Source organism: Ptychodera flava, chromosome 11 (genome assembly GCF_041260155.1).
Source record: "Ptychodera flava strain L36383 chromosome 11, AS_Pfla_20210202, whole genome shotgun sequence".
NCBI lineage: Eukaryota > Metazoa > Hemichordata > Enteropneusta > Ptychoderidae > Ptychodera > Ptychodera flava.
Genome location: NC_091938.1, coordinates 5,279,057 through 5,292,871, shown reverse-complemented (window position 1 = coordinate 5,292,871; position 13,815 = coordinate 5,279,057). Strand labels below are relative to the sequence as shown.

Here is a 13,815-nt window from a genome sequence, read left to right as displayed (position 1 = left end):
CGTCTCGCCCACGAAGTTTGATCAGACATTTCGATGTACAAATGTAGATGACAAAACGCAGAAAATTCCCAGAAAGAAGTTGATGACACAGCCTCAGGAAGATATTAGGCAGTTTATTGATGGACATGGAATTTTGACTTTTCTTGGATCAAACATGATATTCTTCTGCGCAATAAAACCGACGTTACAGTATTTCTCATAAGCAGACACGCTAATATGAGTCTTGTAATGAATAAAATCCATATTTTCTGAATCAATGGAAGATTTATTGAAATCAGCTGCAGCAAATGCTTGTTTTATTTATGCATGTTTTTGTTAGTTCAAGAGGTTAAGTTTGAATCTCTGAGGTTAAGTTTGAATCTCTTCACGACGCGACAGAAAGATTCGGTTGAAGTGAACTCTGACCTCAAACCGCAGCAGTGACGGGAAGCCGAGTGAAGCTGGTATTCAGCAGTTACTACAAAACTATTGATTTTGATTTTTACAATTTTTGTTTCACTGTCGTTTTGGATTTTCAGTTTTAACCTGTTCTATTCGGGTTTCTTTAGAATGTTCAGTTTAATTGCACTGCAAAACAAAGTGACACATCTCAACTTTTATTACGTATAAGAAAATTCCTTTATGCATTCAACGTGGATAGTAGCCTCCATAACAGTCATGTGACTCTAGGTCCACCGACCACAATTTCACTTAATTGCTTAATGCTTAAACTGAATTGAAGGCAGGTTCGGTCGCTCAAATACTCAACGTACCCTTTCTGTCTATAAGGCACATATAGATGGCAAACCACTTACTCGACTTCATATATTAACTAACAAAACTCCATGCAAACCCGTGAAAGTACTACAGTGGGACCGCAATTTAATGCCACTAACAAGTCAGCATACCAATGTTAAGATAGCTCAAAATGACAACAAATAGATTAGAAAGACAGAAACATCAGCTGATTTCAAGATGCAAAAGTTATAATCGACCTTAAAACTATGTGTAACATATTAGGAAAAAACTGAAATAGTTTCTTCAAGTCCTGACCTGGAGACAATGGGCAAGATCACTTTGAATGGAATTTACAAAGTTGCAGGTTCATTCTTACCTGAGTTGAGAATGGCCTGCTGTGATGTCAAGGTGGAGATTTACCAACTACTTTCTGTTTTTACAAAACACAAAGTGTCGAAGATTCGTCTTCGCTTACCCGTTCCTGGTTGTACAATTTGAATAACAAAAGTATCCTAGGTGGATTGGCCATATTGTTGAGTTATTTATAGAAAACTCATTCGCAATGCAGAGACTTGCATAGCCATGCCCATGATATCTTAACTTTACAAAACATTTTCTAATGTCAACAATAACGACTTTTGATACCACAGCATGTTTTTGACAGCTTCAATTACAAAACGAAATCATATTCTCGGAGACGACCACATTTGAATGATGATTCTACAAATATCTAAAACCAGGAGTAACTTGGCACCGTCACAAAGATCAACCCGGGTCAATCACGTGAATCAAATTGGCTAGTGTTTTGTTATGGTGAGGTAAGAATCACAGTAGAACCTATGTGCGCTGAGAAAGTAAATGGGGATACGTTTAATCTTGGCGTCAATGAACTGTCGCTGACGAGGTATCTGTTGCAAGACGAACCAAATAAAATGACACCTGAACCACGTAGTCTGAAACTTAGAAGACAAGCAGAAAATAAAAATAAATCATAAGATATTCAAAGAGATTGCACATAAAGCCTCTCTATAAACCGGTCTAAGGAGATTGCAAGCAACGTTCTAGTCCATAAGGACTGCCCTACAGTGAAATTCCTTTCACTGTAGTATGTCAGCTGCACCTTGGAAGATGTGACAGTTGCTTGTCATTGTAGCACTGAAGGTGGGATGAGCCTTTACGTCAACCAGGTCACTAAACAGAAGCGATAACAAAGAGGGCTTTGTACATGTAAGTGAGTAAGATCATTAGGGGCCCAAGCCTACCGGCTGGGCCCCTATTGGTTTTACTGGAGTTCAATATTCTTCTTCTTCTTCATCTTCTTCTTCTACTGTCCCCTTTTTTGTCACTCTTGATCTCAGAAACCGCATGACATAAACTTCTCAAACTTGCAGTGCTAATAGCTACTTATGGGTTCTCGTGCATATTATCCTTAAAATTTTGATTGGTCATGTGACCTGGCGGCCATATGGATTTTCCGAAAAACTAAAAATGGCTTTCCTTGCTGACCTAGGGTCAAGTCAGTTTGAAATTTTTTATATAGCAAGCATGACCTAAGGTCTTAAGAATTGGCAAATAAATTGCGTGCGGTCACGTGACCTTGGCCGCCATATGGATTTTCGAAAAATACCAATTAATCTTTAAAAATCTTCTTCTCCAGAACCAACACACCGATTGAGCTGAAATTTTGCTCATGTCATCCTTAGAGTCATCTTTTCAAGTTTGCGAACGGCGTTTTGATCGGTCACGTGGTTTGGCCGCCATATTGGATTTGAGAAAATCGTGATTTAGTCTTTAAAAATCTTCCTCTCCAGAACCAATACACGGATTCGACTGAAATTTGACATGTAACAGCCTTACAGTGATCTCTTTCAAGTTTGCAAAAGGCGTTTTGATCGGTCACGTGTTTTGGCCGCCATATTGGATTTTGAGAAAATCGTGATTTAGTCTTTAAAAATCTTCTTCTCCAGAACCAACACACGGATTCGACTGAAATTTGACATGTAACAGCCTTACAGTGATCTCTTTCAAGTTTGCGAAAGGCGTTTTGATCGGTCACGTGTTTTGGCCGCCATATTGGATTTGAGAAAATCGTGATTTAGTCTTTAAAAATCTTCTTCTCCAGAACTAACACACTGATTGAGGTGAAATTTTACTCATGTCATCCTAAGAGTGGTCTCTTTCAAGGTTGCAAAAGACATTTGAATCGGTCACGTGATTTGGCCGCCATATTGGATTTTCGAAAACTACCAATTTAATCTTCAAAAATCTTCTTCTCCAGAACTAACACACCGATTGAGCTGAAATTTTACTCATGTCATCCTTAGGCTGATCTCTTTTAAGTTTGTAAAAGGCATTTTGATCGGTCATGTGGTTTGGCCGCCATCTTGGATTTTGTGAAAATTGAACTTTAATCTTAAAAAATCTTCTCCTCCAGAACCAACGCTCCGATGTAGATGAAACTTTACTGACATCATTCTTAGTGTAATCTCTTTCATGTTTGTGAAAACCATATGGATTGGTCACATGGTTTGGCTGCCATCTTCAATTTTGTGAAAATCGCACTTTAATCTTTAAAAATCTTCTTCTCCAGAACAAACACACCGATTGAACTAAAATTTAATTCCTGTCATCTTAAGTATAATCTCTTTCAAGTTTGCGAAAGCCATCCTGATCGGTCACATGGTTTGGCCGCCATCTTGGATTTTATGGAAATCACACTTAAATCTTTAAAAATTTTCTTCTCCAGAACCAACACACCTCTTGAACTGAAATTTTAATCGTATCATCTTAAGTATGACCTCTTTCAAGATTGCAAAAGGCAGTTCAATCGGTCTTGTGGTTTGGCTGCCATCTTGGATTTTGCGAAAATCGCAATTTACTATTTAAAGCTCTTCTTCTCAAGAACCAACACACCGATTCAATGACATTTTACTCCTATCTGAGCACTTTACTGTTTCTGATAGGCAATTGGATCGGTGAAGAACTTTGGCAGCCATATTTGATTTTGTATAAAACATGCAATTACCAGTGAAACATAACGGTACAGTAACCATGAGATGATGCTCAAAATCCTACTTTTCGAGACTTCAATTTTGCATATAAGTGCAAGAACTTTAAACCATATTAGCAGCTTGGGCCCCGCCAAGGCTGCTTGCAGCTTTAATGTTTGTATTGTATTTTAATCAATTGGGTACTAGACTGAAATACCGGCCGTCGCTCGAGGATGCTCTCTACGTTTCCCTGCCCTGCAATCCATAAAAATATGCTGAAGGGAAATCTTGTTTATTATTTTTGGGGTGTTGGAAGCTTGAGTGAGACAGTGTACGCGAGGTCTGAAAAAGGGAAAGCACGGCCAGTTTGTAAAATCATGTGCAAACCCGCTCCATTTACGGTGATCCGGGACGGACGCTACTTAGGAAACACCGACACTTGCACATAACGGCTAATGTAGAAAGTTTATAACAATTTTTAGATCCACTAAATATCGGATAGTTGGGCTAGTTTAGTAAATTTAGATTTCGACAAATCTAAATTAGCTTTCAGCTAATGTAGAAAATTTAGATTTAGATTTAAACAGAGCTAAATTAGCTTTCTAAACTCCCAGCTAAACTTTCTAAAAATGATAAAAACACAATTCCGCACATTAATCCCAATTGGGACCTTAAGTCGCCGGTTTTGTCTATTGACCGTAGCAGGGTCATGGTGGGAGGCCGTATAACGCCGGGAACACACATCATCGTTCGAAGGGCTAATTGTTTGAAAGCATGAACTGTCATACGGATATTGATTTTCTATATCAAACACCATGATTAACATTTACCATACCAGAGAGCGGCAGAGCATACATGGTTTGTTATTGGACACCGATACTTCTCTGGGTTCTACATTAATTGCCAAAATATTTTGATTTCTGTAAATTTGGTAAATATCACCACAGCATGTGTAACTAGACAGCCTTACATATTTACAAATGTAATTTTATGGATTAGATTTTCTCCTTTTTTGCATGTCGCAGAAATTGAGCGCAGAAATTGTGAATAGTGTGCTGCCGGTCTTCTGCCAAGAACGTAGGCCGCCAACAACGGAGACACATTAACATCTGCGCATGTGAGAACTTTTGAGTGTTGAGTGCTTCATCAGATTTCCTGGCTTCGCTTTGTCCCAATTTCAAGATTTCCAAAGAATTTAACTCCACTCTGGCTGGATCAAATTTTCTGAAATTTTAACATTATGTTCTTTAAATGCTATATAAGAAAACGACTATTTCGTTGGGCAAAAGTTCCTAGATTTTGAATGAGGCACTTTAGTTTTGCTAATCTTGTTTGTAATCAGTTTTTTTAACTGTCAGTTTTTCAACCCATGCAATTTGAGAATGAGGATAGATAACTCGAAATAAAATAGTTGTTTTTTCCACAAAACTCTTCTTTGAAGTGAAATATTACATTTAGAAGGTAAGACTTAAATTAATGTTTATCATTAATACTGAAATGTAGGTTTTTTACCCCAAATATGCACTCCCTTCAGCCTTCAAGTAAATTATTGCTACCATACTAGACTCCAGATTCTCTGCTTTTTGAAAATATATAGTATGAAGGGGTTTCCTGTAATCTAAGATGATAAATATTCCTTTGAAAAAACTGTGTTGGCAAGATGCAGCTCCACCTTAAGCTCATTTGCGTATAAGTATTGAGCGTACCGATTTTGACTGGACCCCTACTGTATATTGATCATAATTAGGGCTACCCATGTTGTATATTTCTGGAACATGACAATCCAATTGCAAGTTGATTTGCATATTTAATGAATTACTGTAATGAAGCTATATATCAATATTGAGTTCACAGATTTTGAATATACCTCTGCTATCATTGGATCCTACTTTAATAATTTTAGTTATAAGTTAGATGACCATGACATTCTAATTATCAGTTTATTTGCATATTTAATGAATTTCTGTAATTAGGCTATCTATCAATACTGAGTGTATCGATTTTGATAGGATCTTTGCCATATATTGATCATACCTAGTGTAAATTGCCGTTAGAGTTTGAACAAGTACGTCATCGATGAACGACCTCTATTCACCTCAAACATAAGGAGCATCAAGTTTGTGCATAGTCTGCACAAGTATTGATAAATACCTTGCTGTTTTCGCCTTCATACCATGTTTCTTATGCATTAATGCTTTTGGAACAGAGTGTCCACATAAGTCAGTCTTTGATGAAATAATGTTATATCAATTTTTAATAACTTTCTAGCATAGTTAAGCAAAACAACAATTGCTGTGGGCGTGCAAGTATGGCTCAGTTAGGAAGAACAGTGAGTGCAGGCAAAGAAGCACATGCAGGATACATGGGAAAATAATTGTACATTGTGATTCCCAAAACCTTTGAATTATTTGTAACAAATGGAACCAAATATGATTTTTAGTGAAATGGACAAAATGTACACATGTATATTGTGACAATGAGATAGTAAGATTTCTTTAATTTTGTGTAGCTATTTTTATTATATGCATAATTCTAAGTATTGCTACCACTTGTGGTTGAGTCCATATTGCTACAAATTACTACTGTGATTTTTGTACATGTGTTTATAGTAGAGCACATTTCTCATAAGAGTTGGAGGGATTTAAGTGCCCCTGGACACATTGTTTTCAGGTGCAGTTAGAGCTCTTAAAATTTGCTTCTTAGCTTTTAGAGTAGAGAGGTTAAAACTTTTCCAATATTCAGTATTATTTATGGTAGCTCAATAAGTTACCAGATCCAAGAAAAAAAAGAGAAAATGACAATAACAATATGGTCATCTTGATGTACTGTGAAGTGGTGATATCAAATGCTATGAAAATTAGAGATAACTTTGTTTATTTACAATATATGTGGCCTACCTTTTCAAAAAAGTTCTTTTGTTAACCCGCTTGTCTATAGGCAATCAAATTAGAATTGTAGGTTTCTAGTAATGATCTCATTCCATTACATGGAGATCCATCTGCTGCAAAATCTCAGAAACCCCTGTGTGCACTACTTCTGTATTTAGTGTAGTCTTGAAAGATTCCCATTATTCAATTGACAATTTAAGTCTCAAAATATTCCAAAGAGCTAAAAAAAATTGAAAACGGTAAAATATCTATACAAGATACCACTGGTCAGATCGCAGTGACATTTCATTTGTAGATTAGTTAACAAGTTGATTTGAATTATTTAGATGTTAAGTTAATTTTAATAGAAATTATTTTAGATTCTCCATCTTAGTAAAAAGTGTCATGAGCCAATTAGCATTGCTTTTCAGTTCTCTACTGATGTTCTTCTTCAGCTTTCTTCAAATTATAGTGAAATCAGCAGATTCTGTAATTTGTTATTGTATCTCGTATTAAAAAGGCTGTTGTATTCCTTAATCACTCATTGTAATTCTTCAAAATTTGTCATGAAGCTTCTATCAAAGAGATTCAATGATTTTTTTCACATTCAATATCACATTAGCATTTTTGGATATTTAATTCTTTCACTTATGCTGATGTTTTACCTTCATAAACTTTCAGTACATGATTTAAGATGGACGACAGATACGACATTGCAATATATGCATTTGTGGCTTGTTATGTACAGAACTATGCCAAGAAGCATTGACTTTCTACCGTAGTGAACATTTTAACAGAAGGCAAGTCTGGGAAAGTACATGTATTCCACACAAAATAACTGCACTGATCCTTTTATTCACCATATCGTAATATTAAAATAACTTGGTAGAGCCGATGTGTTAAGTTGCCCCCTTTCCTTTATATATATGTTATTGCCAAAGTGGTCACATACAAAAAAACATTGACCGCATAACGAAATGCCGTGAAAATGAAAGATATTCCTCGTATTTCATTTCGATTAAACTATCGACTATACTCTTCGTAAGTCAAGAATATAATCAGGAGTCATCATGCAAAGTTTAGTACTAAAGAAACAAATTACCTTACATTTACCGATATTTGAAATCCAAAATGGCAGTAATCGCCGTGTTAATTCTATGGGGAAAAACGAAATTTTCGACTTTTGAAAAACTATTACCTTTTCATGTAACAGAATAAAGCTGAAAATTCCCCTACATTTGTCAAGCAAATCTGTATCAATGGGTCATATTTTTGGAAGGTACATGGATGGATGTTTTGAATTCGGGCAGCACCCCCCCCCCCCCCCCCCCGTGTACGTGTGAAAATATCAGACACTGCGCGAAAAAAAAGACCCTTCAAAAGTGTTCTAAGAAAATGCGCAAAAAACAGTGAACTTCCGTGTCTGGTATGTCACAGTCCATATCAATAATCTTAATTGACATATAATTTCTCATTTGACCTTTGAACTTTCAAAGAATACTTTTTAACCTTTAAATATAATCACTTGGGTGTAATTCCAATATCATATGTGTTGTTCACATCTGCTCTTTCAAACACGAATGACAAATCAATTCGAAATGCAGGCATTTAAGAGACGACATGTATTCATCACGATTTATTTTCTGATTCGAAAACATTCACATCGATACGACTACGACCAATCTTCTGTATTCTTATTCAGCAATAAAAACTTAATAATTAGATCGTAACACGAATTTTTTTAACAAATCTTAAATAGACGTCCTCTTATGTCCTCAACAGGTTGATCCATGTTTGCAAATAATAAGATACAGAATTCGTTCTGAATAGGTTTAAATTACCGAAGGAGCTTCTACATTTCTACAACCAGTCATGACCTATTAGTTCAGCATTTTCAAGTTCTTGATGACATTGTATAAATTCTAGGCTGGTTTCGAGAGATGATAGTGCTAAAGGCTAAGCTGTATTTGGAATTAGGAATATTCTAGTATTTTCTATTATCACATGCCTCGTATATCAAAGTCGCGCGCTCCATAGATTCAATGGTAACTTATGACAACGCGGGCCGCATAGTCATCACTTGACCGAAAGTGGACCAAAACTATTTTCACCTTGACAACTTTGGGATCGAAAAATGATTAAATTACATGTTTTACACCAGAATAACTGTTTTTACAAAATTATCAGGAAAACAATTTATAACCGCATAACAGTGATTTAAATATATCAATGCGCCATTCGATGTTGAAAATCATTCTATTTTTTTCAACAGATTTTTGTCTAACATAGATATAAAGCATATTCTTGTCAGTTGTATGTAAACCCAACAATTTAGAGTGAAAACTATGGAAGAGAGGCTTGTAATAAAAACATTGTAGCCCAAACAATGGACTATATAACCTCGAGGCAGGAGACAATTTGCCTGACGTAAGGAGGGCAAACGGTCATCTACGTCGGGCACATAGTCCCTTGTTTTGGCTATAAATATATATATACATATATATATATATATATATATATATATAATATATATATATATATATATATATATATATATATATATATATATATATATATATATATATATATATATATTTACTTAAATTATGTACATTGAGTCGTACCTAACATTGTACCTTTTGGATCAAATTTAACTTTTCAAATACACTTGTTTCCCAGAGTACTAACTACTGTTGGGACTTGTGTGCAGAAACCGCCGTCTTCCATAGAGACAACCGCTTTGCTGACTTCTTCCCTTACGTTTGCCAGTATGGACACCAAATCGTGTTTGTTTGCGAGTTCCTGCAGCTGATCAACCAAAGCCTTGATATAGTAACTTCCTTTTCCAGTGTCTCTGTAGGAAACATAGCCTGGTACGGTGGAATAGCCGATTACAAAATCGGCTTCATTCGGAATGAGTGTGTTTCCAAAGACGGCGTCGGTACGCGTCACACCTCCCATGGACATTTGTTCTTGACATGCCTGGATGAAGAATAACTTGGGCTTACTGGCCAACGTTTTGCAGTTTTCAGCAGAGAAGTGTTTAGTAAGATCTCGTATCTCAACACTCTTGTCATCAACGCCATAAACTTTGCCCTGTGACCCATGGGACAGCACACAAAAGACAAAACAGTCGAAATCGCTGTGGTCTTCGAGACTGAAGGTCTTCACAACATTCTCCATGTCACTTGCACCCAAGTCGTTGTAAGTGTGTACACCGAAATGAAGTTTCTTCAGCAGAGCTTGCAGGCTTTCTGAAAATATTTAAAAGTATACAGCTTTTAGAAGTTTTCTGTCATTCAAGATTGTGTATTTTGGGGTAAACAATATTTTTTCTCATTACACGCATGTTCATTAACTGAAACTTTTGATGTATTTCTCAATACTTTTGTTCTATTTGGAAAAAAGTTTCTTGTTCCATTCCCCAAACGTTTTCGTGTGGTTAACATTACAACACAGCCGTATGTAACCCTATGTAAGTAATCTACGATGTTATTGTAGATGTTAATAGAATATTGGTCCGGACTAGAATTAACTTGTCAAAAATAACAGGGCATGCTGTGCTCAATGTATTGTGTTTGTAAGGTTGATACTTCGTATTTCAACACACCTTCGGCAGAAGAATAAAAAATGCACCGATATCCTGGATCAAAACTTAGGATGAATATCAAGAGGTATAGCAATTGTCCCTTTCTATCATGGCTATTATTCTGACTTCACGCGACAACACTCTTACTTTTCTATAGTACATAAATCTATTTGTTTAAATAGTAATGAAAGTCTAACCGAAAACATCTGCCTGTGTCGAACTCTGAAATCTGGTGATTCCCTCGTATAGGAGAATGAAAATCTTATGCAAATGTCAGAATTTTGAGTCGGTGACTTTGTGCATTACTAAGCGTAGCAGTGCCTTTCATTGCCGTCGGTGAGGGCTCTGAACCGAGATGCAGGAGCCCCTGCTTTGGTCTCTATTTATTCAACCGATAGTCAGGAAAGGTTACCATGGAGATAGAGCAATATACGATCTGCACTCTGCTTGTGTAGAACTTAAGACTGCAGATATTCAAGAAAGGTCTCTACGATGGCGAAACTCTCAATTATGTAATATTTCCCGTACAGCTTCAAAACGTTACCTAAACGTAAGAAGTTCATAATGATTTATATACACTGCGTAGACCCAGATTCCATGAATGATCTTATTTTTGATACATGCAGACCGATTTTGATGTAACTACACGATGAACTGGAAGCTTGATACATTGTAAGACTAATTAGTGGCTTTGTTTTGTTAGTAGAAGTTGTTTTGTCACTTTGTAAACAAAGTTTCAAAAAACATGCAAGTACATAGAGGAAACAAAAGGCCAAAACATTGATGCAGTTACTGTTTATATTGCTAACAATATTTACAACAGTACTCGATAACAATTTTTAAAAAGACGTCCTATAGTTGTACACCCACCAATCAAGCTCTTCTCTACATAGATATATGTAATGTACAGGAAACCCAGTTACCTCGGCGTAAAAAACCGAATATTGAGCTTCCATTCCGTAAAACTACCTTTTCCCGTTATAGATATAATGATAGCTAAGAATGTTGCATAAGTACCTTTATCAAATTGCGTGCCGTCTCTGTTTTCCATTTCCACAAACTTGTAATTATTGATGATAATTGCTTGTCCACGAGGTTTTCTTTCCATGGGATATTTCCCGATACCAGACGCTGGTTTTGATGTTGCTGCTCCAGCTGTTGATCTCCCTGGAACTTCGACTGCCTTGCTCTGTTGATGCCCCAGGTTTCCCGAGGATATCCTTGTCGTTAAACAGCGTTGCTTCTCTTGAGGGACAGGCTTCATTGGCGTTGTTGCTTGAAGAGGATAAGGCAAGCTTGAAGATTGCGTCAGTTTAATTTGATGTGTGGATGCCGAAGAACTGCCGGGCATTGGTGTTGCTGTAGTCTTCGATGACCCTGAAATTTCCACTGGTTTGTGTTGGCGCTGTTGTTGCGTTGGTTTCAGTAGCTGACGCTGACGTTTCAATTCTTCAGAAGGTTTTTTCTGTTCTTGCGGCAGTATTTCCTCGGATTTCTTCGTTATGAAGCTGCTTTGTCTCTGTTGAGCAACAGATTTCATCGGCGTTGTCGCCTGAATAGGATATGGTAAACTTGAAGATTGTGTCTTCGTCATTGGGGGCGATGTCGCAAAATTCGATGACGTCGAGCTTTTACCAAATGGCGATGCGTCGGTGTGTTGATATGCGGATGATGATAGTGCCGACCGTACTTCGGCCGTGGTTCTGTTTGCTTCAACTCAATCTTCCCAAACTGCAAATTATTTTGTTTTGCATGAGAGGCCGATGATGAAGGCCCCCGAGTGTGATGTTTGCAGTTGCCTTGACATCTACGTTTCCCGGCTGTTTATTGGCTTGTTGTGTTGAAGCGGGAAATTTCAGAGAACTCGGAGGTGTCGGAGTTGACAAACGTGTTCTCGTTGCATCTTGCGTTAAAGCACTTTGCTTTTGCTTTTGTCCACCAGGTTGTCTTTGTCCACTTTGTGCGACTGGAGCTTGACTTAGAATGCTCTTGACTTTCGATGATTTCTTTTCACATGCCATAGACTTCCCTTTACTGAAAGGATTGTCGTCTAAATCGATGGTCTTCAATTTCGACAGCTTCTTCATCACGGCCGGTAAACTCGCCAACTTGTTCTTGTTTGCATGAAGTACTTCGAGTTTGGAAAGATTGCCGATACTTTCAGGAAGTGAGGTTAGCTCATTGCAAGACAGGGTGAGTTGTTTGAGATTTGAAAGTTCCCCAAGGTTGTTCAGCTCATCTGAAATTTTGCACCAAACCAGACTCAGTACCTTCAATGTCTTGATTTTGAAGATCACTTTGGGAAACATGCTGAGATTACAGTTGTACAGATATAGCTCTTCAAGAGGCAGTGTTATCAAAACATCATCTGGTAAACTGGTGACACGAAATGGCAAATCCTTGAACCCAAAGTGTAATCTCTTCAAACTTGGGATGCGACATATCATTCTTGGAAATGTAGGTGTACCACTCTTCAATAGATTAACTTCCTGCAGTTGATCAAGTTGAATGACATTGTAGGACACCGACGTAAAGAAATTCGATTCCAAGTTTAATATTTTCAAGGATTTAAGTTGAGAAACGGCATCTGGGAAGATTTGCAAATTGTTGTCTTTCAGATAGAGTTCTTCAATTACTGTCAATTCCTTCATCTGTGACGGTATGCTAGTTATTTTGTTCATCGACAAGTCGACAATTTTTGCATTTTTGTATTTAGTCCACAGTTCATCAGGCACTGAGGTCAGCATGCAATCGCGTGCGTCATATTTCTTCGTCTTTCATTCCAAAACGGTTTCCTGCCATCGTTATTCTGTGGGTAAACAAATGTTTAGATATGACTGATGTCTTACAAATATTGCCCGTCATTTCTAGTATAAGGTGACTACCGGAATTGAGAAACCGTCATTTAGACTTTGCGGTGAAAAGTAAATCCAGAGGCAGTGCAGCCTAGAGCAGCAAAATGATTCTCTGTCACATATAATTCCGCTGTCGTCAAGCATATCTGTCACACCACTATGATGAAAGCCATTGCTCTGTACAAAGAGACTGTAGTAGGTCGCAGTTTTCGAAACCATCGGTTTGCTCAGTTTTATCATGCTGTTTATACATCGAAAGACCTTATAGTCCTTCAGAAAACAAAGCAATTGTTAAGCTTTCTTTCACATTATTTTTAGTTCAGTATAATTTTAAAGCAATTATTGTTGTTTCGTTGTTGTTGTTCGTGTTGTTTTGTTAGTTGTGTAAAAGTAGTTCATTTTATAGTCTCAGATGTGCTCGTAACATTCACTCTGAGCAGAAGTAACGGTGATGGAGGTGATGTTTGCTTATCAGTGTATGCATTTATAAATAAACAATCTCTATTGCTCCTACCAAAAAATATCTAAATTGACAGCGTGTATTTGATATCATCAATTTGACATGCATATATGACAATTTCGTGATTTTTATTCTAGACTCACGTAGGAATGCCAGAGGCAGTTTCCATCAATTCCGTGGCACCGTAAAATGTTGCTCATCTACTCTGCAAAAGTTTCCCGCTTACATTCCTTTACCGTCATAATTTACACCCATAGGCTTAATGCTTGAAATATTCCGTCGTCAACAGGCAGCGTGAGCCTCCATCTTGGTGGTATGTATAAACAGATAAAGGGGA

At 37.1% G+C, this 13,815-nt stretch overlaps 2 protein-coding genes across 2 annotated transcripts; both read right to left on the bottom strand.

Moving 5' to 3' along the window:
- Positions 1–7,965: 7,965 nt before the first annotated feature.
- On the bottom strand, positions 7,966–11,757 carry LOC139143368 (caspase-7-like). Its single transcript, XM_070713626.1, has 3 exons — positions 11,181–11,757; positions 9,174–9,828; positions 7,966–8,568 (listed from the first exon to the last, which is right to left on the bottom strand). The coding sequence occupies exons 1-2, from the start codon at positions 11,755–11,757 to the stop codon at positions 9,233–9,235; spliced, it is 1,173 nt and encodes a 390-aa protein (XP_070569727.1). The 3' UTR covers positions 7,966–8,568; positions 9,174–9,232.
- Positions 11,758–11,875: 118 nt separating this feature from the next.
- Positions 11,876–12,844, bottom strand: LOC139143808 (leucine-rich repeat and IQ domain-containing protein 4-like). The gene has a single exon (XM_070714372.1). The coding sequence runs from the start codon at positions 12,842–12,844 to the stop codon at positions 11,876–11,878; it is 969 nt and encodes a 322-aa protein (XP_070570473.1).
- Between the last annotated feature and the right edge of the window lie 971 nt (positions 12,845–13,815).

Bases quoted from the DNA above. Each gene is read 5' to 3' on its own strand.
- LOC139143368 (XM_070713626.1), bottom strand. From the start codon at position 11,757: ATGACGAAGACACAATCTTCAAGTTTACCATATCCTATTCAGGCGACA. The intron at 9,829-11,180 runs GTACTTATGCAA...AAATATTTTCAG, and splicing joins CGGCACGCAATTTGATAAAG to AAAGCCTGCAAGCTCTGCTG.
- LOC139143808 (XM_070714372.1), bottom strand. From the start codon at position 12,844: ATGAACAAAATAACTAGCATACCGTCACAGATGAAGGAATTGACAGTA.